Genomic DNA, 26,013 nt, shown 5'->3' on the forward strand with positions numbered 1-26,013 from the left:
TGAGATCTCAGTCCAGTAATTATGCTAGTATGCATAATTATGTAGAGAAAGGTGTGGTCTTTTCTTGTGGTCTGGCATTCCTTACACTAGACTGGAATGCTTTGTTCTTGTGCCAGTTATACAAAATGGGAAACTTACACATATACTGAAAAAGAAATATGATAATACAGAAGGTTCTTTGGCTCAGATACAATATCCCACATGCTATCAGTTAAAAAGATTATATTTCAGTGCTGCCAGTGAACCTGAAGTTATGCTTGGTTAGTGTTCTGCAACTACAACATTATTCCCATCACAGACAAATTTTCCATGTGGCTTAAAATGGGGCTGTGGATTTGGGGATTCTTGTGGGGCTATGACACAAAAATTGATTTTTATCAAGTCTCAAAGTAATGGACCTGTAGGGAAACAGCAGCACAAGTAGAGGTTCATTTACAGAGGTGATGTTGCTCCCATTTGCACCTTCCTATTAAAATGTGAGCCAGGAAGCTTCAGGCAATGTGTTGTTCCTCTGTATTTTACTTGGGATCATATCATAGTAATACTCTCTCAATGATATTTGTTTGCATTGTGGTCTCTCATTTTGTACCTAAAAATTGGTGACAGCATTTGTCTGCTGTCACTGCTATGTCATTTATGCATTTAAACAGAAGCAGTACACAGTCAAACTATTTTAAGGTTACATATTTCTAGAGACAGTACTTATTCATCTGGAAGTGAATTTCAGACTACTCTTAGACTACTTTTCCTTCACGATTTTTAAAACCTGCCTTAGACAATGTTTTCAGTGTAAATAATGCAGTATCTGATTCCTCAGCAGCAATTAATTGTTTTAATGGAGTACTGTTGTCTGCATTTATAAATGCTTGAGGATTTAAGACATAGTTCCATTGAAAGGCCGAAAGTTCCACTTTGGGCATCCAAAAATAAATAAATAAATAAGAAATTTAAAAGAAATATATAACTGCAAAAAAAATTGAAGTCAATACAGTGTGTGGCAAATTAACTTCTTCAGTAAATTTTGCTGTTAGAAGCATATAATTGAGAATTAAATAATTTCCTTCCAAAACTACAGAAATGCATAAGATAGAAATTGTTTTTGTTTTGCAATGGGTAAGGAACTGTCTACACATAAGGGTTAAAATGTAAAAAATACAAAAATCAAAGTAGAAAAAGGGGAAAAGTGGTACTGACTGGATAAGGAATTGCTGCATTTGGAAAATACTTCTTGAGGCCAGAAAATTGAGATAACTGAACCATTTTTTTTTTTCAAAAGACATCTTGATTGTGTGTCCACAAACCTGTAACACAAGGGTCACTCTTCACAGATAAATCCTATGTGTGGACTACTAACGATGCATCATGCAGGATGGATATGTAACTAACAATGTGTAACTTGTACAGCCAGTTGTGTGTAGACAGTAGAATGCCAGTGCTATGCTTACATATTTGGTTACACACAAGTTCAGAGTCTAGTATTTAATGCAGGGTATCAGAACCAGCACACAAACTGGATTGCAGCTTCTTCTTCCAACTGTAAAATGGAAGGTCTGAGTGCCAAACATTTAGTGAAAAGTATGAATAGGTAACAATATTCACCAACCTTTCTCATAAAATATTACTTACTATCTTCCATATGAAGTTATGCAAAAACTCACTCAAGACACTGTTAACAAAAAGGCAAAGCACTACCATTGTATAGCTGATGACAGCAAACCATCCCCTAGATTATAGTATAACTTTACAATTAGCACTTAATTTCCATTTTGATCTTGAGTAACATACTGCTTTGAAAAGAAAAATTATGTTTGGTTCTAATTAGTTACAGGAGATCACATCTAATTTAAAGGAAAAAAAAAACAGAAAGAACTATTCTTATATTTTAATTTTGGTATCTGATCATTTTTCCAGTGGTGATTATTTATATGATCATTCCTTTAATGTGGATTAATAAATGTAATAATAAAGTACCACTATAGGAACCTACTTTACCTGAAGAAAATAACTCAGTTGTAGAATGTATAGTTTTCTTTCACATAAGGCACATACATATGAACGATATTTTACAATTACACTGAAAGTTAAAAGGGGATTTCACCATACTAGTCTGCCTATTTTTTAATTTAATGTCCCCCTTTACAGGAAAGACAACTGACTGCAATAATATGAAACTTAAGTGGCTATTTGTATTTCAAGACATCACTCAGAAATGTGTAAATTCGATTTTTTAAGAATATTTTTGTTTTTTATGTTTCAGCAGAATGAATTATGTGTCTCTGACCACAGACCTAAATAACATTTATCCTTGCTTTTAGTGTAGACTACTCTTCATAAAGGTAATGTTAGGGCTGTTATTTCCGGCAGCCTGATAACTGAAAAAAAACAGCTATTACTGTATCAGGCAGTACAGAGGACTGTTAGATTCAGGGTAGGTCAATTAGTGTAGCAAATTCAGTAGTACAAATTTAATGTACACAGCATTCAAGAGTCACATGAAACATTTCATATTGTTTAGTTTTAGGTGTTATGTTGTTTGTAATCAGTACTGCCCAAAGATATCCTATACGAGAAAAAATAATAACAGCTCCCCCAGCATACACGCGCGCGCACACACGCACACACACACACGCACACACTACGGGCATAGATATTCACCTGAACTGGAACTGCCGGCTTTCTGCTTGGAATTTTGACGGGATTCTTTCATCCATGGAAAAATTTGCTTGCAGGCCACAGTGGGTGAGGAAATAGTGGGGTTCTTGTTTGTGTTCGATTGGTTGCAGTTGCTGCTGCCATTCAGGGGTGGTGACACTGGGGCTGTAGGCACTTGCGCTTGATGTGCCTGAGACTGCGGCTGCTGCTCTGGAATAACTTGGGGCTGAGTGGAATGATTACTCGTCCGCAAACAAGTTTCGTTAATGTCAAGTGATTTCTGATGGGATACATTGCTTGCTGGAGATTGTAAAGAGCAGGCTGGTCTATGGTAGTCAGTTTCCACTTGAGCAGAAGAAGGCGGATATTGTTGTTGACTAGCATTGTAAGTGTAACCATTTGCTCCTTGGTATGAGTACCCACTGTATATTGCAGAACTGTCGTAGTAGGTCGTTTTTTGCATCTCGTTGTTTCCCAAAATTTATTTCGCAAACTGACAGGGTCTTGACACCCTGAGAGAGAACATTGGCACCACGCTGTCACGTGACGATCCTCCTCCAATGGCCTCTTCGGTTGACCCAGGGTTACAAGCAAGACTCTGGAGAGAAGAAATAGTACAGATCCATCTTACTTTCAATAGCTAAGTGACACATACACGCAATCAAAAGAAAAAATATATAATAATAAGACTAGTAACATCTCTGAGTTGGTGCTAAGGCAGTAACATCTTCCTGTAGATATAGTGACATTTTTTTCTCAGCATGTAATTCAAATGGCATTTCGGATGGTGCTTAGCTGTACAATTCTCACATCAAATACTTATTGATTATTTTAAGATTAATATTTAAAGCAATACTGGATGGATATGTGTAATCGCTTCAAAAGCATGGATTATTTATTTCTGCACCACCTGGTCAGCTTCACTGTCATTACCTAAAAAGACACAGAACTGATACCCTGAGTGTGTGTGTGTGTGTGTGTGTGTGTGTGTGTGTGTGTGTGTGTGTGTGTGTGTGTGTTCTGTTTCTTAGAGGACTTCAGGACCATCTGGACTTTCAGATGAAGAGAGGACTATGTGTTTCAGTATCAACTTTTTTTCTGGGAGTAAAATTGTTCACTGTGTGGTAAATTGCTGAGGATTTCAGTCAGTCGGTAATAAAAGACATTAACATTTTATGTTTCTCAATCCTCAGGAAGTTAATGTTGATACAAAATTCGTTGTTCTATAACATTTAAGTGCATCAAAGTACTATTTAAAATTAACCCTAAATGTAGGCCTTTCTCCCAGTTATTTTAGCTTTATCAATAAAAAATTGAGAGGTATGATGGTACACATATATAAACAACGTTGCAGTTTTACATAATGACTTTGTATATTTGTTTTGATTGAAAATGGCCCATCAGATCAACTCAGTCGGTTACCAAAAGGTAAACCAAATGAATAATAAAACATAAATAAAAGACTTTTCTATGCCTTCTACTTGTAGGCTACCGCCTGTTACTCGCACCCAAACCTTCCCCTGCATATTGAACATTACTTTATTTAATCTCAGCTTTTAAAATGTTCTCTTTTTGATAAACCATGTTAAAATACCAGGCACCATAATAAATACTAATAATCATCATCATAATAACAAAAATAGTAATAATTAGTAGTAGAAGTAGTGCTTGACTAGTAGCATTTCTCAGCTTTCGATTAACCAGTGAATTTGTATTTTAAAGCTACCATGTTACCAAATTCTACCTGCTAAAGCTTGATGGATTGAAACAACACAACAGGAACCTGAAAAACCGGCGTTCATCTCCATGACCACGGCTTGAACTTTTCTCTCAGCCTAACGATAATAGCGCCTGTCTCTGGAACTGCTCTGTATTTTGATGTATGGGGGTCATTTGGCGGCAGAGAAGGGTTGGAGCCTGCAACCATAGATGCGCCTCAATTCAGAGGAATATTCTTGCAAACAGAAATTGTTTACTTTTTTAGTAAGCAGTTCGAATCTTCAAACGTTTTTCTTCAGCAGTGAAAATGGAACCTTTAATATTGCAATTAGAATTACTAACACCAAATTCAAATTAGCGTTTTTTTGAGCGAGTTTGTTTATGTTATATTTCAAATCCTTGTCTTTGTCTTGGACTATCATGAGTACATTCACATAAGCTTGTCTGTAAGGCACAGACGGGGAATGCAAGTTCCTTGTAGTCTTTGGTAATCCATTTTCTCGTATTTCAGTAAGTTTGTGTATCCACCTTGCTTTCTAAATTTCTATTTGACCTCTCAACTGTCCCTATTTTGTAGGGACAACCCTGATGTCTCTCAATGTTTTGTACCATTCTTCCTAAAACTGGAAATCATTTTGAGAATTTCTAAGACAATAGTGCCAACATTTAAAATGTGTCCCTAATTTGGGGCCTTTTTACTTAGTTATTTTTAACTTTGTTCCAAATTCTGGCGGTAAAAGTTGTCGGCGTGAATTGACTGGCAGATATATCTGAATATTTTCCGCTAATAATAAAAACAAAGTAAAGACAGGGAAAAAAACAGTCACCCCAATGCTGTTAATTGTGTTTGGGCCCATTTATAAGTATTTCTACATATGTAAGTATATGCAAACCCAAAGAAAATAAATCTAATTTCCCTCAAGTTTTCTTTGTGTGTGTGTGTGTGTGTGTGTGTGTGTGTGTGTAGGAGGGGGCTCTTCTTACTTTGGACAAGCACACACAGATAATATCTATATCTATATGTGTGTGTGTGTGTGTGTGTGTGTGTGTGTGTGTGTGTGTGTGTGTGTGTGTGTGTGTATGCATTTGCTTTGTTGACAAAGACAGGACATTGACTTAGGACAAGCAGATAGGTAGACAGACAGATATATAGATTGAGTGAATGCGTGACATCTTACATACCTTGGACCTACATTAACTATGAAAATGTATAACAAATTAAACCCCTATACAATTCTTCTTCGGTTTCAGTTTGATTATATTGTTCATGCAGAATCTAGTTTCTTAAAGCATTTTAGAACATACATAACAAGCAGATGAATGTACAAACAGAAAGATACTGAGATTTGCATTTTACTTTAACTCACTTTTCAAAAACTAAATCTACTGCACACGAATGCCTGTTTTCAGGAGACACAGCAGCATTTCTGATGAAGCGGCTTGCTCACAGAGGCACAGTCTTAATGAAGACCTTGAGACAAGCAAACCCTAATTTACCAAATGAAGCTCGTTAGAAGCTTAATATTTAGTTAGCATGGTAGGCAGATGGGTAGGGATGTAGGTAGATAGATAGATAGATAGATAGATAGATAGATAGATAGATAGATAGATAGATAGATAGATAGATTAGACACATCACCAGTGAAGTGCAGCAATTAATAGTTAACATGTTAAATGTTACAACTTTCTGCCGACGCACACACACACAGGTGTACAGTCCCAGTGAAATATTTATGTTGTAAAGAGGACATATCCAGTTCCAACTTTCAGTATAGCCACAACAATAAAACTAGTATATAAGGTTGTTTTAAAAAAGGCAGCTTGGTGACCATTTTGAAAACCGACCTGATTATCCTTTATAACTCATTATCAGTATTTAGTATGTCGCATTTATTAGTATTGGTACTCATACCTCTCAACCATTTAATGCAGGAATTCTGGAAAAAAAATAATAATTGAGGGACAAAAGTCCAAAAATAAGGATATTTTAAATACTGCTTTTGAAAACTTAGAAAGTTGATAGAATAATAGGATTTGTATCAGCACTGATTTTCTGAAGGATATGAAATCTTAAGCTCAAATGTCTGTCATTATTTAGTGACTTCAATCCTCAACAATTTGCCAAAAAATCACAAATGTTATAAAGAACAGACCGAAATTATGAGGCAAAATTCTTGACATTCTGAACATTTGAGAGGTATGTTACTACTACTGCTACTTATTTATTTATTCATTCGTTTATTTTATTTTGGGGTTGGTAGTGGGTGGACTAGTTCATGTATCTCATGCATCTATCACTGTCTGTAACCTTTATGAAGCTCTATACTCTGCAACCCTTTACTAACTCATATTATTTATGACGCGATAATTCAACCAGTGTCAGTCCGTATACACGCATGCATTACTTCGCAAACTAACAATTATTCAGTATTAAGTCAAAAACTGTTCCTTAAAATAAATATATGTGGCAATAGTTATATGGTGCATCCACTGCCTACCTTCTTATTTTACCGTGAGTTATATATAAGAAAAACGTTTAGTATTAAACGTATGCATGTAAGTGTGTATGCATGAATGTATGTATTACTTATTTATGCACATGTATGTAATTATTTATTTCTTTAAGCTGGACCCTATCAATATGCCTTTTGGGTCATAGAAAGAAAGCATAACCTGTCAATAAACAGTGCTGAGCAATTTCTGTCAAATTCTTGTGCAAGAGTCTAACACAGTAAGTATGAAGCATTCGGTATTATTTCTTAACATTTTACTCAGAATCTGGGAGAATACAGGGAAATACCAAGTTACTTTTGTTAAACAGATTGTTGTGACGCTTTCCTGGCTGCTCTATAGAACCTTACTTTCTAAACTTTGGAAAAATGACTATGGGTGAGAAATACAAATATTACAGCGGGCAGTTGAACAACAACAGGGTTGGAAAATAAGGCGTTACAATCAGCTCTAGGTATATCAGTCATTGTGTGAAAGGAAGCTGTAGCTTGTGAACTTTTCCTGAACCACGATTTAAGTCATACGGTCATAAATCACTGGGACATAAACTCCGCCATTCACAACTGATAGCCTGTTTCTGGCCTCTCCTTACCTTTGCTTCCGATGACAAACGCAGGACACGACATAAAACTTTTCAGATACGGCGACAAAATCGGAAGAGAACGAGATTTCCCAAAACTTCTACATTTATTTGAGGATATATGCAGCATTAAAGTTAGCTGAAGACACTGAGCACAAGGTAAACACAAGATGGTTGATCTGCCAAACAGCCGGGCGAACTATATTTTTTGGCTTTGAAGGAGGCATACACACTCTCTCTTTATTTCTCCTAGAACAGGAAGAGAAACGGTGTCATTTCCAACGGCTGCAGGTACACGGTACTACATTGTTTGGTATTTTTCTTATGAATATTTAGCGGCAGATTGAAAAAATGTTTCTCTCTTGTCCGTCTCCCCTTCCATGTCCTTCTTCACTATGAGAACTCCCTCGAATCGCAGCGTCACTGTAGTCAAGGAAAATTATGCAAATGAATTGACGCGTGCTGAAGGGCTTGCTCTTACTAGGCTCTAATTTTAATAACTGGTTTTCAATGTTTTCCCATAATATTAATTACACCCTTTCGTTTAAGTCACCGAGCTACGAACGCACGTTTCACGGTTTGTTTCAGAAGGTTTCTAAAAACTACTAATAGAAGTGAAGAGCCTCGTTTTTTTATCTAATCCGTACTATGTGTCGACCTGGTCCTTTCAGTTCTTCCTACCGTGCATATCTTTCCATACCTCAGTCTTCACGCCTTTTCTCGTTTTATGCACTCGTTTGTTTATTTTAGAGGGTGGTATAACCGTTAGACGCTTAATTAGACTGCGTCTTTAGACATATATATATATATTATAAATATATATATATATATATGGAGGGGTGTACAGCTGCTTTTGCTGCGCCTTCAAATTACTATCTTGAATAGAACATAAAACACGTATTTAACAATCAAGCGGACCTCTGCTTTAAATTATTGTGTTTGCGGTATAGAATTAAAACTGATAACAACAGACTGGCCCAGTACGCTGCACTACAGATAACTTCAGATTCATTAAAAGTTTTAAGTAGTAAAGAAAATCTAGTGGCCAGACGTATAACGAAAACTAGCCTAGCGCCATCCTTTATGCATATCGGTCTATTTGTCATTTATGGCTACACAAGATTTATGACTCCATGCAGCAGCAGCAGTAGTGCTATAAACAAAGCACTAAACAAAACGCCTTACTCCTTATTATGCCATATTGCAATGGTAGATTCGAAAGGGGAAAGTTGCAGCGTAGGAGTGAATGAAAGGGAACAAAAATTCGCTCGTATGCATTTTCTGCTAAGTAAAATGTAAGCATTTCAAAGAAAAAACGTAGTTGTTTTGTCAATGATTAACCAGTCGCATCCACCAAACTGCTGATTAGTACTTTTCCTTCTTTATGGCCAATGGACTTAACAAATCTGAATAATAAGCAAGTCAACGCAGGAGCTGAAGGATATTTAAAACAATAATGTCCGTCTTATTTCAAAGGGAGATACTGGATGCTGCCCGTTTCTCGTGGAAAAAAAGTGATTTGCTCATTTCTTTTCAGTGTTTTTAAGTGTAATGAAACATGAGTTTCTGCTGGACACAGCCTGTACAAAAAGTTAAATAACAAAACTGTTCGGCAACTAACCCATCCTTCTAAAAACTTTGCTTTGACCAGCAACGTGCCTTCAGCTCTGAACTTTTTTTCATAACAGCTCCAACAATTTTGTTGCTTTTACGAAAACTTGAGGTGTATTGTAAATTATGGCATGTAAAGGCTGCACTGTTTCGTAAAAGGTATGAAAAAACGGTAACTAAAGTTCGCCCACAAATGACAAAAATGCCTGGATTGTGAACCAGAATTACTGTGTTTAGAAAGTGCATGCTATACAACGTTTAAATATTGATACCAAAACAAATAGAATATTTTATGTACTATACTTGGGACTACGAAGCACGCCTTGTAGATTGTGCTAAGCATTACGTGTAATGGGAGACCTATTGCCTAGTGCATTGTTTTTGAATTGTTATATGGAAATCTATGCTAAAAAAAGCAAGTGAAAAAAATTGGGAACTAAGCATTATAGACAAGCAAATTTCGTTATGCGCATCTTAATTTTATGCATAAATTCGTTGTTATGTGTGTGTGTATGTATGCATGCATGTTTGCAAATATATATATATATATATATATATAGAGAGAGAGAGAGAGAGAGAGAGAGAGAGAGAGGGAGAGAGAGAGAAAATATATATAAACCAGTCTTAATGATTTAAGCTAATACCCCTGCCCTAAACTGTGATACCAGTCTAGTAACTCAAATAACGTACCCCTTCCCCAAAAAAGAAACAAAAAGACACAACTGGGTTAGTTCATAGAGTCAGTAAATTTTGAGCATTGTAAGCTGACTAATGCAATCTAAAATGACGCATAAGGTCCTAAATGGATAGTTTATAATTAAGAATGGCGAATACATAATAATAACATAATCACCTAAATTATTCTTTGAATGCTTTTAAGAGAAATAGTTTACCACACTAAATTACACATTTAAACAAAGTGCAGTCTTAAATGTGAAATGAATTGGTCCTGCCCTCAGTAAAAAGATCACATTTTAACTTACCGCTTTGTATTCTTTATTAAGGAATGTCCCAATTCCTGTAGCGTTACTTAGGGTAAATCCTGGAAAAAATGGAAAAAAAGAACGTCGGATGGGTAAAAATGAAAAAAAAACTGTTTTACTTCATATGTGATGATAGTAACAATATCCGATAACAATATGCTGAGCATAACAAATTGAAGTGGCAATAAAACCTCATAACGTATATTCTGAAAGGCAGCAATCTTCTGTTCAAAATCCACCTGTATTGCTGTAGGAAAAATGTGCAAATATGAAAAAAGGCAGGCAGACAAAAGCAGATATAAATGCTGATAACAGAAAAATGACTACACGTTTTGTGTTACCGCTACCTAATGAATATTATGCAATGCAGTGTGTCAACATTCTGTGTAATGAGATTAAATAGATACAAATGATGTGCTGTATAACTATGAATATGATAACTTTGCATTGTATGCGATTTTTACTTGGCACGGTAAGATGTGTATGCATCTGTAAGCATGATATTCGGATATGCTTCTTTGTACAATAAAATGTGGTGGGAAGCCGCACAAAGGGTAATCCAGTCCACTGTTGCGTTAGTCGGCGATTCTTATTTACGGGTTGAAAATGTTGTACCAGCTTGGAGACTGTGGAAATATTTATAAATATCCCCGGCAGAATGCTCCAGAAATTAATTTTAAATCACAAGAAAGGGTAACGAGAACGTGAGGCCCGCAATTAGATTATAAGTCTCAAAATGCAAGAAACATTGTATTCTCCATCTTTATAAACTAACCCTGTGATAAAAACGTATCCAGGTGTATTTATGTATTCATTATGGAACTATACTATATTATTTTGACAAGCACCACTCCGTTAAAGGGTCAGAGTACACACTCCGTTAAAGGGTCAGAGTACACAAAGGCATCAAACAGAATGTGTGCAGGAAATACATTTATATATCGTTAATTATAACTAAATGTTGTAAGCCTTCAGTAGTGCAAACAACGCGCCAGTAAACCATTTGCAATATATGACCGTCTTTTCTTGTAAAAATAAATAACATGTATACCTTTCAACTTCTTAGCACAAGAAATCTGGACAAAGCCTAAAATAGTGTGGGGGAGGGGGAGACAAAGGCTCAAAAATAGGGGCAGATTTTAAATATTGCTCTTATAAACTTAGAAGTTGCTAGAATAACCAAATTTGTGTTAGTATGCATTTTTGAATGATATTAAGTGTGAAACTCAAACATCTGTCATTGTTTAGTGACTTAAGTCCTCCCTTATTTGCAAGAAAACTACTTAATTTTGAGTAACAGACCAAAAACGTGAGGCAAAATCTAAACATTGTGCAAAAATCTGGACAGTTGTGAGATATGGGCCAAATTTACCACAGCAGACAACGTGAGCAAGCACACAATGTAATTGTGAGCATAAACGGTAAATTACAATACAATTTACCCATGAGCTGGTACAACTCACTGGAAGCATAAATCAAATGTCGACACAATGACCTTCTCATCTAGAAGTGTATGTGCATTTTACATAACACTTGTACTGTATTTTTAAACAGTCAGACTACATTTTTTTTACTATTTGAGTTTTGTAGTATTGCACCCGTGCAGGTACCGAGGGCAGCATGTTAAATATATTCCATATTCTATTGTTTAAAATGTCTCCATTTCGCCCAGCCTCTCACTCCCTATTTATTATAAACAATTTTATAGAGTTATGGAATGCAAACAGTAGTGCATAACTAAACCTGCAGATCGAAACTAGCAGTAGAAAGGATACGTAAACTGCAACAATAGACTGTGACTTAAAATTATTCCAAGAATTATATTTTGCACTTAAATAAGCTGACGGCGTGTTTTGAGCTTACCAGCATCACTAAACAACAAAGACTGGTAAACATTAGCTATTCCGTCAGATGTTGCAGTGAAATGAAAAACTAAACCTAGCATTTGCACTGAAGTAGTTGCTTTGTGCAAAAGCAAACTTGGAAAGGTCTGTAGGGGGTACGTGTAATTCTCGTCGCTCCCACAAATGATAAAGCCTTTTCCACTGACCTTTGCCTGGAACAGCAATATTTCACCGCATTCATGAACAATCAACGAATATACCTTAAAATAAAATCCATCCTTCTAAAGATGCAGCTGATCCTTTTGTTGGCTTCCGAGCTCAAAGAGCTGAAAGCAGCATCAAAACTGGGAAGCTCCTTGCTCTCAGCAAAATGTGGAAAAGCGTAATCGGAGCGAAGGCAGCCCGGTTCTCAGTTCCAAATGCCACAATAATGCGCTGTATTATGTGCTCACGTGGTCACGCGTCAACTTCAAGCTTTTATTTCAAATCGGCAATCGTTCTCTTCCTCGCGCTCCCCTGTATGCCATTAGCCTGCATACGGGACCACAACTGCTATTTGGGGGCACTCCCGAGATGGGCCTTGCTGCGTTTTCGTCAATTACTGTTACACAACCCCCATTTAAAGGTCAACGACGTTAACAAAGTAAGTCTAATTTTGACTGCAATTACCTGCTATCTCGGAGATTTCGGTCTTACCTTCCGAGATGTACAAAAGTTCCGTTAACAACAGTTACCTAGAAGGATCTGGCGGAAAGCATTACATTTACTGGTAACGTTCCACAAAGTCCGCTCTTAATGAATTCGTCTGTTGTACAGCCCCTTGGATGTTGTGTCTACATTGGCTTTTCTGTGTGTGGAACAAACTCAGCGCGTCAGTACAACAGTGTACGGATAGAAAACCGGCGTCTAAAAAGATTATAATTACCTGACAAAGGCAAAAAATGTCTTCAAACTACAGATGATTTGTGTCCTTGTGGCAGAGTTTGGAGAATGCACTTGTCTGCAGTAGTCAGGATTTGAGGCTTCTCCCCCTTCCCCACCCCCAGCCCAAAGTCTTTTGGGACCCTCCTGCCAAAACTAGCTTACGCATTTCCTATAACTAGTTGAGTGATGCATACAATTATAAGCTTTTAATGATGAAAATTACAGCAACATGTTTGATGCAATTTCTTACATTAACATACTGGCCCCCACCTGTGACAGTCCAAAACATGAGTAACTAAACCAAGGACAACGCCAAATGCAATTGTTTAGTGTTATTATTCAACTTTATACCATTTTGTGTGTGTGTGTGTGTGTGTGGGGGTAACTTAGAAGGAAATGAAAGCAAAGAGAAATTGACTGAAAATAATAGAGGCCCACAAGATTGTTTAAAGCCCTCAAGAGAAGTATAGTTTATTAAAAATGTAAGATTAATTGTGATATAAACAGTTTTATCCGTGTTGTATTAATTAACTGAATATTTGTCCTTTCATTTATTATGGTATGTTCCGAGCCAGTTATTTATTTATTTATTTTTTTTTCCCTTTGGAAGCAGCCTGTTGACTTTTCTACAGTGGTGCCTCAGAGGTGCAGTAAATTACCCAGCATGCATTCTGGATTTTGTGGTCCAAGATATAATTGCTGTTAATACATTTTAGTGAACAAATATGAATGGGCACTAACTTTGAAATCAATGCATTCCTAAAGACTTTGACAGATGCTATTTCATAACAGTACATATAAATTTATGTTAGCATTAAGCAAATAATCATGATTTAATAAAATGCCTATGTGCATTTTACACATAACAACAGATTCACTGTTTTAACTGCATAGTATTGCAACTAATCTACACCATAGTACATAATGGATACTGCATTGTAATCCTTCCAAAATCATTTGCTACAAATCAACTTTTAAAGTTGTTCCTCTGTTACTATCCTATCTTCTATTACTTTTCCCTAATGATTTGACTCTTCTCCTTTCCTGCATTCCTCACTTCTGCCACACCACTTCATTTCTCCAGTCTTATTCTTACTAACCGTACTTTAATTTCTCTTTTCATACCCTCATACTCTTTTTCTGTCCCTACTTGAACATATTTTAAACACACAATCTTTCTTTGCTGTTCATTAAAAAAGTGTAAACCTGATATTTTAAATGTTGTTGTTTAGGCATACCAGATTAGGCATACCGGAGTCATCACATTCATGTTTACATATACTGGGGTTGCTTATTATGTGCCCGCTTTTTGGTTTTCAGTTTATGTACTACATGCAATTAACATTTAATTTGCTAATATACTGTTTGTAGCCTGCAAGTTCTACCTTATGCTCTCCGAGCCTGGTTATTCAAGCGTGTTAGTGTCATGTCACGTTGTCAATATTGTATTTTAACATTGCTTTTATTGTATGTCTTAAAGCGCTCATTCCCGGGCCTCAACTGAAAATGGACTCTGCTCAGATGGCTGGTCAACACAGCAGATGAAAATTAAATAAAATAAAAAAGTAACGCTTTAAATAAATGATAAAAAGTTTGAGAAATGCGTAGAGACTGAAAATATATCTGCGGATTCATAAGAGTGGAAACAACAGAATTTTGGCCAGCTGTCCAACACAATACTTTCCCAAAAACGTTTCTGTTACATTCTCTTGTTACCAGGAAGGTAATAATTCAAATAGCCACCACAGAGCAGAAGTATTCACGAAGCCGCAACAACACTAAACATAATATGCCTGACATTTTTACTTTGTTATTGATCTACTACTACTTTTACAGAATAATGCCACTATAACTAGTGGGCATGTGTGCTGACGTTTTGCTTTACTTCGCAACGCCTTGCGGATAACGAGGAGCCGAATTTGATATTTGTTTGCAACTGTTAGGTAAGCATGAACTAAATGTTGTAAATGCCTCTTTTCCAAAAAAAAAAAAAAAAAAAAAAAAAAAAAAAGTAGAAAGCCTGGTTGCATGACTTTTTGAATTGTTAAATTGCAAAGATACATTTTGAATTGTTAAATTACAAAAATACATTCTATGCTGTGTCTACAATACATTTTCTGCCTAAGTTAGAACAGTTAAGTGTATGCTCCTTTCATTAATTGTTGCTGAGTTTTGTTTTCAGTGAGAAACCATTGAGGAACACTAGCATTCAGGAAAGTCAAGAGTAGCGCTGTTTGTATAGCTGCTGCAGATTTTATCTTCTTTGTTTAATTGGTGTAATAACTGGGTTTCCAAACATTGTTGCTAAAATCAGAGTGTTTTGCAATGTTTAAACTCAACAATGCTTCATTTTACCCTCGAAAAGAATGAATGGTAGCAGATACATGTGGCTACAGCTGAAGAGATCGGTGATTCTCTTCCACAAGGCCACTGAGGTAAAATGCAGGACTTCAAAAGCCTATGCTTTTGATAGGGTTCCAAAGAATTTACTGAATTTCCAGAAATGGGTTAGTCAAACTGTGTGACACACATAAGCTTTTTAATGATTTGGTGCATTCAGTTGTTCATAACGTTATTCCTACCTTCTACACTCTGACCTCAGCATGTGGCCTTATTGCAAAACAAGGAATGGGTCTTCACATTCTCACCAGAACAACGACTTTACTGCTAGTTTCTCTTCTCTGACCAGAGGATTAAGTCTCTGAGTTACGAACGACAGTCTTCTTGTACTGCCCCAGGGTTTGATTCCCAATACCTACCTTCCCACTGCCTAGCTAATTGTGCGTTTGAGCAAGTCACATAACCAGGCAGAGATGCCGGGCTAAGCCTGGAGAAGGCCTGGGTGGATCAGTGCTACCCCAGTTAGTATAATCAAGCACATAGAAGGTGAGACCTGTAGCATTGAACAATTCTTCCTAGGTAAATTCAGCCAAGGAGGTTACATGTCCTGTTTACATACTCAAAGCAAGCAAATGCATAAGTTGTGGAAGTCAAACCGGTGTGTAGATTTCAATAAACGCATTGAAGGGCCCCAGCCAGTTTCGTACTCTCCACTTAATGAAGGCAGAAAGAATGAACTGCTGGCAAATAACAAGTGCATGCCAAGGTGATGGCTTGATAAAGTGGTTTAAAGTACCCCTCTGTTTACTAAATATTTTAAACGTTTCATAATATGTTTTACAAACAGGCACAGCATTTTTAAGGGATGAGTGGGGTGGATGAAACAATATGGCTTAATAAGCCACTGAAGGGAACTTTCTCGTCAATTCAAGGTTTGGTCAATAGCAAAAACAAAGTCTGACTTATTGCCTTCTGTCCTGAAATAAATTAACAGACACCGTGTTGTTACTGTGATCATCCTTGTTTAATAGACACCGTGTTGTTACTTTGATCATCCTTGTGTATTATTGCTAGTAGAACTCATGGCAAGTTTTTGATGAATTCATTTTCTGCCACCCTTTGCTGTGCATAATGGAGTACGGAAGAAAAGCAGTTTCGTTCACATTTGGCACTGGTTTCTCCGCGTATCAGTTATGTACTCAGGATGCATACTGTAGTCTGGCTAGATTCCTTTAAATATAAAATGCCATGAAATGCAAGAGGTTGCATAAAACAGTTTCTTAATGACATTTTAATGATGGGTTTCATTCTTGTGATGCGAAACTTTGTTAGCTGTTAGAGAGAGCTTGATAAAGACTATTACTATCACTATTACTCTTTACTGTTATGTCACGCTCTCTCTCTCACTGACACACACACACACTCTCTCTCTCTCACACACACACACACACACACACACACACACACACACACACACACACACACGTCCATTGTATTAAAAGGAGGCTGTGATAGAAGATTGTTTATTATTGTTTGTGTTGAGTGTTGTATAAAACATTATTGTTTAAAAAAAGAAGATGGTGAATTTTATGACTTCGACTAATGTTGTAAAAAAGCAGAATGAAGAGCTTCTGTGCCAAACGTTCAGTCTGTGTAAAACGACCACGCATTTGTGGATAACAAGAGCCTTGAATATGCTTAAGATTACTGCAGCCATGGGCTACAACCATTCATTCCACAGTTGGAAGTTATTAAGTCAATCACGGGAAATGATACATTTTCTTAAGGCAAACAGTACTTTTGGAGACCACATATTTTCTTTCTTCTGTAATTAGCTTTATTGTAGGTTCTTTTGCAAAAAAATGAACACATAAATGAAAAATAAAGACTTGTATGTTAAAAAATATGATGGAGTGTTGTCCTCATTCTTTGCTTATAGTATTACAAAGTTTAATGCTGTCTTTTAGCCTCATTGTACAGTATTCAAACACCATGCATGACCTTGCCAAACCCGACTGGACTCAAATTGTCATCATTTGTATGCAAGCTTTAGTGCATTTGTAACAGTCTTACTTCATTTGCATTTTTGACAGATAAACCACAGCATTTTTCTGTACAACGTCAGTTCAACACGCATAAAAGTAACATATTATGTAGGTTGTCATTGCCATTTTAATCCTGTCAGCACGCACGCAAGCTTATAGACCCCCCCCCCCCCACACACACACACACACACACACTTGGAATTCATAACGCCCGACACAGAAGTTGATCTGATGATCTGAAATGGTCCAAGAAAAACAAAGATAAGCATGAAAACAAGTTACTTCCAACGGGGACTCCTATACCAAAAAGTGACGTTTGGGATTAAAAGGAAAATAATATACAGCCTCAAGTCTCCACTATCGAGTAATAATCCAGTTATTCTCTTATTTCTTAATTTTCTTTTTAGGATGTCATTATTAGTACCCCTTTATCTGCTTGGCACTTCGCAACATATCTACACTGTAGAAAATTAAAGGCGCTGTCTTGTAATACGCCGTAACAACACAAATCCATCGATTTTCTTTCTTTTTTTCTTTTCCTACCTTAAAAGTGGCACGGTTATCTATGTTATCTCCGTTTAATTTAATGCATCCAAACGGTGTGTTACACTTTGAATATATTATTACCTTGTGTTATCTCTGAAAAATATTAACTTATGAAAAATATTAGTAAGCTTCTGCATTAAAAGAGAGAGAGGGAAGAACATGAACTAATTATATAAGAACACGTTCCTACTCAGCTTACCGCTCCAACTATTAACTACATCAGACATCTAAGGACTGTGGAGAGTAAGCGGACACTAAGCACTTTATAGTTACATTATATAATAATTGTGTACTTGTCTTTTGTAAATAACGAGCAAAGCTAAGTCAGGTGTGAAATATACAGCCTAGCCTGCGTTGCAAGTTCTCTCATCACGTGGATATGACACACAACACGTTCCTGACCTCCTTAGCCCCCAAAAATCAAAATACAAGCAACCCTGTCTCTGTTGAGGGGGGGGGGGGTATAACGTATTTGTAAGTGAATCTACTTTTTAATACTTACCCATGCCCCAGATGAAAAGAAAATACTTATAAAGAGTAATTTTGCAATGCTGCTTCTTGTTAAACAAGTGTCCGTACATTTACTAAAGATTTTAAAAGTAATAGTAAATATTTTGCAGGCCTTCTTCAACCACATTTTTTATTTTCTTTTTTTTTTTTAGTTTTATACATTGTATGCACTTATTTTTCTAATGAAACATTACTATACTAGTACATCTTTAAAATCGCGCAAATCAGACCAAATTGAAATATCCTTAAGTGCAACAGTGGTACTTTCTGAAGCCATTTTCTGCATACTACAACAGATGTTCTAGGAAAGAACCGAACACATCAATGTATTTATTGTCTGTGATTTTTTTCTTCCTGCATTAACCGCTCAGGCTATGGTCTCTCGAAACTTTTGTCAACTGATTTCCTTTTGTAGTAACTGAAGTTGATCTCTGCTTGATTTCTGCACTGCCCCGAAGATCTGTGATTTATTAACTACATTAAAGTGGAACAAAAGCACTTCTGTTGCATTATAGTTATTAAGCATGATCAGTGTGCTCCACAACTGTGTATTTTTATTTACTAATATTTGACTAACAATGTTAGTCTTATCGGTTTTCACCATAATGTCCCCCAGGCAACTACTGCATTTGAGGTGCTTACGTGCATATGCTTTTATCTGGAAAACAGAACAGTTACTGTACCTTCATAGTGAAATGGCTCTTGGTGGGAATTCTGAGGACAACGCATGCGTTCCAAACCACGTGCTTAACAGTTTAAGATTTGTGTAGGAACTATACCGTTTGGTGCCTGTCCCTGGTTACAAACATGGAACATGGCCAATTGGCATTAAACCTTGCCTTAATTTTTGGATGATTTTGCTGTTTAGCAGGAATATTACTCTCTTTCCAGTAACTTAATTCATGGACTGTGTTGAGGCTTTAGGAAATCAGGCATTGAAGGGCTGACAAATACAAAATAGACATTTTAATACAAATAACTTAAGAAGTTGATTGGAATAATTTACTCGGGACAGATTCTTATGAGTTATGATTGTATTTTATGCACTCCTTGCAGATAAAGGTTGCTACGGTGTCAAATAAATTTGAGGTGAGGTGTTTGCTACAAGCGCAGTCGTTCCCATATATGTTTTCAATGCTAGATTTTCGAGAAGGAAAAACAAAATAATCAAATATGAGTAAATTACGAAAACTAGTTGCTGAAAAATGCACTTGTATATAATAAACGAATTTCTCTTATCAGCAAATGAGTTTCAACAGGCACTCCTGTAGCAAAGGCTTGTTTTACTTTACTCCCAATGCATTTTTATCAAGCCTACAGTTGCCGTCTGCTTGATAACTTGGATATGAATTTCTCCACTGACGTAGGGCTTTCTCTTGAAGTTTAACTAAATTCATTGCTTGCCATCATCTTTCACTACACATTCTGGATATGACTAACGTCCTTGTTACATTATCTGCTGAATGGCACAGCTGCTGCTGCTCAGTATCAAGTTGTTTCGTTTTTTTTCTGATACTGTTACAATTATATCAAATTATTCTTGAGTGTGCATATACTTGCCTTTGCTGGATCTGTTTTATTCAAAATTCAAGGTATTTGGTTATTACAAAATATCTACAAGTTTAAACCCAAATGCCACCTACATACATATCTTACTTAAATACACTTTGCAACATTCTCAGAGAAATGTAAAGTAATTTTGAAACACCTTACTGACTTAACTGGAAAGAACCCTTCCTGCACTTATGTAAGGGAATATATTTATCGGAGTAGATTGCAGCATGTATGTACAGTCCTATAGTTGTCCTTACTCTGCGCCATTCTCGTTTAAATAGGTTTATCATGGCTATCATTCAATCAATTAGAGAACTAATTTTACCTAAACATACAAAATGCCCCTCAGTTGGTTATTACTACTATTTGATATAACTTGGTGGCCTATAGCCTTTGTCTCTTTGGTTATATGCAATACTGTTTCAGACTTCCATAATTTTTGTAAGAGACTAATATTTCTTAATAAAAGTCTGGATTAATCTATTTCGTCCCATCCCATTTACGCTTAATCAGTAAAAGTAATGCATATTAATCAGTAAAAGTCATGCATATTAGATCTTTGCAATACAGACAAATTAATGGACTGCTGTTTAACAAAATCTCTTCATTTATGCATGTACATTATATGCATGTGTACATGTATGTGTATGTGTACATGTACACGTATATGTGTATATATATATGCATGTGTATATGTACATGTATATGTACTATGTATGTATACGACGCCTGAGTCTCCCAAGTTACTTGCAGATGATGCACATTCTTCCCAAAGACTTTTCTGTCTTGTAATGTTGATACAGTCTAGAATATAACAAAGGAGAGCTAACCAGTAACGTTTTTATACTATAAAATAGACATTAAATTGGGTAGATTTTGTCTGTATTTAAAAAAAAAAGCAATTGCACGTCGCGCTAAAAATGTCAGGGCCTGCGGAGTCTGGTGAGAGTTTTTAAAGGTCAATGATTTGATGGGGCTGGTCTGCAAACTCTGAAAAAAAAAACTAGTCAGATTGAAAATGTGCCCTTTGAATGACCTCGTTTGGTTACTTTACCAGATCAGCTGCTATAGTAGACGGATTTTTTGCAGAACTACGGTGATTTCCAGTGCGTTCCCAATATTTTTACAGTCACCAACAGAAGAGAAAACAATGTACTAAAATAAATTAAAAAATAAATAAATAAATAGCTGTGCAGTACTTGACAGCACTAAAAGAGACGCATGACCAGGAATTTAATTGTGAGTAGTACTATCATAACTGGAATTGTAAAACAGTATGTCGTGTTTTCGAAAAACACAGGTTTCCTCGATTATGTTCTTTTGAGGCACCGCTCAAACGCCCTGTGTTACTAACATTTTGTGACAAACTCTAACTTCTCAGAATGCTTTGCAGTAACCAACTGCATCCAACTGCTTACTCTTTGTTAAAGGGCTACACTATTGGAAAAGGTCAGCGAGGACCAATGAGGCTTGTCTAGTTGGCAAAAATGCAACAAATGCATAACAGATGAACAAACTGATACTCACGTATGATTATATTGACAGCTGAGGTAACACAAATCAATATATATTGCATTCCATTACACATGAACTGTGATTTGTTTGCCATTCTTTTTTTGTTTAGGAGACCACCCTGAAGATTTACTTCAGAATTTTTCCTGGTGTTCAAATATATAAAATCACAAATAATGAACTGTCACACCACATACTAGGTATTAGCACTAGTTTCTTCGTTATTACAGTAAAATTACTACAAACGTCTTGCTTTAAGCTACGCTTTAAGCTAAAAATGTTAACTAGTGCTATACTGCTGACGTAAGGCGTATAAAAAGGAAATACTACTTCATTGCTGGGGGTTTGAGATCAGTTCCGCAAGAAAGGATTATATTTCATTTTTCAGATTGATTACATTTACTCACTGTTGTCAGAAAGTGTTACCAAATGAATGTTAACTCAACGAATAATAAACAATTAAGTGATTATTTCTGGAACCACAGGCCAAATTAATCGATTTTGGTGTAAGAGAAATATCTGCACTGCGAGGTTTCTTACATTAACATTAGATACAATAATTGTTGCTTATTCGTAGAAATTTGTGGTCCAGCAGTAATACAAAACAGGCTTCAGTTTTCTGCATATGTGTATATGTGGGGATTGTTTGGGCATGTGATTTACCTCTTAGAGTAAGAAAGCTGGACGAAGCCAAAAATAATGGGGACTAGTCCAAAGGTCCAGAATCTGGACCGGATTTGAATTATCGCTGTTGTAAATTTAAAAAAGATGCTAGAACAACAAGTTGTGTATTAGCATGCATTTTATGAAGAATATGAAGTCTGAACTCAAATGACCGTCTTGGTGTAGTGACTTCACAATCCCTAATGAATTGCCAGAAAACCAAAAAATTGTATGAGAAACAAGCCAAAATAATATCATACTGCAAGAATCTATATGTCAAGAGGTACCTGTTGGGAACAGAAAGGGGCCAGGGATCACCAGCCCTGACAAATATTGAAATTGATATCGAGAAATATTGGTATACATACTGATAACCACACACACACACACACACACACACACACACACACACGTGTATGGTGTGTGATGGCATACACAGTCAAAACCACAAGAATCATCTACGAGTTTGCAAAGAACTCGCAGAAAACACTAAAAGCAAGCAGCCATGGATATTGTCTAAAATGGCTAAATGAGTGTTAACAGCAATTTGCAACAAAATACATTAACACTAAATACATTAACACCGACAGGATCTGGCATTGCTTGCAATATTGCTGCCTAGAAATCCAACTAAAAATGAGAATAACAAAACTGAAAATAGCTTTTACTTTTTATTTTAAAAGCCCAATGTATTACATTACTCAACTGGCATAAGAAATAACAGCACTGTACAAAGTACATAACAAATCACAGTTATACAACCAACACACAACCTGCACAACTTGGGACACTTTCAATACTAAGTAATTTACAATATTACAATTAAAGTAGACAACAGCTGAACACTTACTTTGTGATATCACACTGGTGTCACGTCTACAGGGGCTTGGCATTTAAAACCAATTGAGCATCTCCAGTAACATTAAATTATTTTACTGTACACATCTTGTTTGGGTTTAGTTAGCCTAGCAATATTTTAGGATGTTCACAAAACACAAATGTGCAGTTTTCATAACAGAAGGATTTAAACAGTCTTAACAAAACATGCCAACACATTGCACATTTGAAATGAATGACGTCTATAGTATTAATACGTGTCATCTCTAATTTTCCTTCTCGGCATCAGCTTTACTTAAAATAAACACATTAACTAACTGATAAACCAGCATTTAGGAGAGAATACAGACAATTCAGTTCCCTAAAACGAAACAACTCGGACATGGTCCAGTTCTTCAGATATGACAGTATTTGTCCACTTAATTTGTAGGGAGTGTACCCACTAAAAACAAATGGACAGTGGTGTTCATCCTTTAATCCATCACTCATTAATATTCTGGTCCATAGTGGTGATGAGAGCTACAGCTACACTGCTGAATTTGGTGCTGATCCATTTGGATCGAGGTGGCCTTTAAAGTGAATTTTCGGTTGCTGGTTTGTGGAAGATGAGTTTGAGGAACGCATTTTAGTGTTAGGTAGTTTGTGATCCTTTTTCCATTTCATCCTCCGATTCTGAAACCAAATCTTGACCTGGCGTTCAGACAGACAAAGCGTGTGTGCTATTTCAATACGTCGACGCCTGGTTAGATACCGGTTGAAATGAAACTCCTTCTCCAGCTCCAGAACTTGCTGTCTCGTATAAGCAGTCCGAGACCTTTTGGGTTCTCCACCGTTGTAATTAGGGTTCACTGAACATAAAAAGCAATGGAACATAATCTTGATATAGTTACATTGTACTAATACAATAATTGTGTTATACAAAACTTGAAGACAAATGCCATTTGGCTACTAATAACATAGACTGACAGAGTGTAGTACATAATAAGGGACTGTGGGAACAGCTTCAAAGACAAACGGGCTACAGCAACAAGGCAGTAAAATTTATTGAGGCTATAATTACTGACCTCTAGTTTGCTAGTCATAAATCTTTCCCAAGAAAACCCATAGGACGTCTTTTATTGCACGTGCAAATGAATGGCCAGACCACTCAGTAGAGCTTTAGCTTCAAGAAAACGAACTTACCAGAGCTAATGTGGATTTTCTTCATCCACGGATACACCACGGGTTCTTTAATTCTCTGGCCAGTTGTGTTTTTCTCACTGAGGCTACAGTGTGTGGTGGTTGGGACAACTTCACAGGGCTGACTCTGTCTGCTGATGTGATTCTGGAACGCTTGCTGGGACTGGACCTGACCCCTCTGCGACACGTCCCCGTGACTAGTAGCCTGGACATTGTTAAAGCCATATGTCGCATCAGTGTAGTTAGATCCTTTGTAGAGCGTATCGGGAGGTTGAAATCCGGGATCTCTCGGCCTCTCGTAGTAGTCTGGAGACTGACTTGGTATGTAGCTGTTCTGTGAATACTCCTCACAGGGTGGAAATTTAGGTTCGATGTAGTTCGAGTTTATCAAAAACGAACTCATGGTCATTAATTTGTGAAGTGCAAAAATACTAATTTTTCTCGCTTTGTCGTTTTTCTGTTCTCGGCAAAACCCTCCCACTCCCTGTCAAGTGTACAAAGTTAGTCTGTCACGTGATATAACCACCCAATTAAAAATAAATCTGTGGCCCCGGATATGGAATTGAACCAATGATAAACGCTGGTTGTCCATCACAAAACTACTGTAGCATCCAGGGTATTTTTTTTTCAATATTTGACAAAAACGAAAGCACAGCTCATAAAAATATAAAGACAAGGCTTTTTTATTAACATAGTTAAAATGTGTTGTAGTTTTGAATATAAAGGCTTATAAGTAAAATGTTTAAATAGGTTAATGGGAATAGGTAGAATAGTATTGTGCGGGCGAATGTCTTAAGTTTTACTGCCTAGCGTTTTATTACAACATTGCTAAAGGAAAGGTCACTCAGTGGAATTGGAAGAAAATAAGTCGTTATGTTTTAGAGAGCTTTGTTTAATCAAAAAGGTCTAAGACATGCCATTGTACAAACACTACGCCGTTTCTGCACCTCACGGACTAACCTAACATATAACTACTCATTATACGACTTAAATGATCAAATGCCATACATTCTTAGATAGAAGAAAAGCATTCTATATTTGTGATATAGCAAACTTAAACAATTGATTGCCTAAACTTGTGTATACGTTCACCAAATCTGCTACAGAGTACTATAGAAAAAATGCAACTGATCTATCTATGCATGCGGCGATAAAACTCAAATTTCATGCAAGAGCCTTCCTCTCCCGTTTTCAGTACTGAAGAATCATATCGTATTTTCTCATGGAAACAGGAAACGCTGTAAAAGAACTTCACTAACTACAACTGTCCTGGTGAACTGATTATTTTCTGGGAAATGATTAACGTATTTTAAATGTATGCAAGTTTACCTGTTCAGCTAGAGAGCTGGAGCAGTAACTGACTTGATCAAATGCAGTTAGTATTACAACGAGCAACGCTACACAGTGTTGCATTTTACTATCACACTTAAGTGTATGTAAAGTTAGCAATTCATATAAAGAGAATCTGCGAGTTTAAAATAACATTTACTATTAAGTACACCTCCTCTGATCATATCCCACTTAGACTGTCCGGGAGCAACAGTCACTTATCTTCATAACTTTAAAGCACTTTTCACTGGAGCTCTGCAGTACTGGGAATGCCAATTTATTTGATCAAGAAAAGGTGTTTCTGCATTGCAGTTTGAATGACTTACGACTTGCTGGACCTGCTATTGCCTTCTCTTACAGTTTAACGCCACATTTACCTGCTATGCTATTGTCACGAAATATATTTATCAAGATCTGTACCACCTAATCTCAGCTACTGCTTTACATATTGGTATTTCATATTCCAGAGGCCTATGCTGTTTTCAGAAAATGTCTTGTGAGCTGCATGTGTATGTTACAAGTAGATTTTAAATGGTCGCAGTCTTCAAGAAAATGTCAAGATATATTTACAGCAAGTAAAGCAGTGCCGAAAAGCACAATTGATTTGTAGCAGTCATACCCCAAGATACCCCAGGTAGTGCAGTTACATGTTGTTATTATTATTATTATTATTA

At 36.5% G+C, this 26,013-nt stretch overlaps 2 protein-coding genes across 5 annotated transcripts in view; both read right to left on the minus strand.

Annotated features, from left to right (window-relative positions):
• The window catches only part of HOXA3 (homeobox A3), a 195,623-nt gene that overhangs the window by 127,966 nt on the left and 41,644 nt on the right, over positions 1–26,013 (minus strand). For 3 of the 4 annotated variants that reach the window (XM_044066792.1, XM_044066793.1, XM_044066795.1), the window contains exons 2-3: positions 10,057–10,115; positions 2,656–3,250 (exon numbers count right to left, since the gene is read on the minus strand). In XM_044066792.1, coding sequence (XP_043922727.1) covers positions 2,656–3,115 — 460 coding nt within the window. In that variant the 5' untranslated portion in view covers positions 3,116–3,250; positions 10,057–10,115. Of the gene's footprint in view, positions 1–2,655; positions 3,251–7,474; positions 7,859–10,056; positions 10,116–26,013 lie in introns of those variants that run through there. The other variant, XM_044066796.1, reaches the window with a different exon arrangement.
• On the minus strand, positions 22,653–24,508 carry HOXA4 (homeobox A4). Its single transcript, XM_044066799.1, has 2 exons — positions 24,014–24,508; positions 22,653–23,679 (listed from the first exon to the last, which is right to left on the minus strand). Exons 1-2 carry the CDS (start codon positions 24,417–24,419, stop codon positions 23,357–23,359), a joined length of 729 nt encoding a protein of 242 aa, XP_043922734.1. The 5' UTR covers positions 24,420–24,508; the 3' UTR covers positions 22,653–23,356.

The sequence above is a fragment of the Protopterus annectens genome, chromosome 3.part1 (genome assembly GCF_019279795.1).
Source record: "Protopterus annectens isolate FY-2018-M chromosome 3.part1, PAN1.0, whole genome shotgun sequence".
Lineage (NCBI taxonomy): Eukaryota > Metazoa > Chordata > Ceratodontiformes > Protopteridae > Protopterus > Protopterus annectens.

What these genes read in the sequence shown, in the direction of transcription:
- HOXA4 (XM_044066799.1), bottom strand. Translation starts at nt 24,419, where the DNA reads ATGACCATGAGTTCGTTTTTGATAAACTCGAACTACATCGAACCTAAA. An exon ending in GAAAATCCACATTAGCTCTG is followed by an intron (nt 23,680 to 24,013) that starts GTAAGTTCGTTT and finishes TTTTATGTTCAG; the next exon opens with TGAACCCTAATTACAACGGT.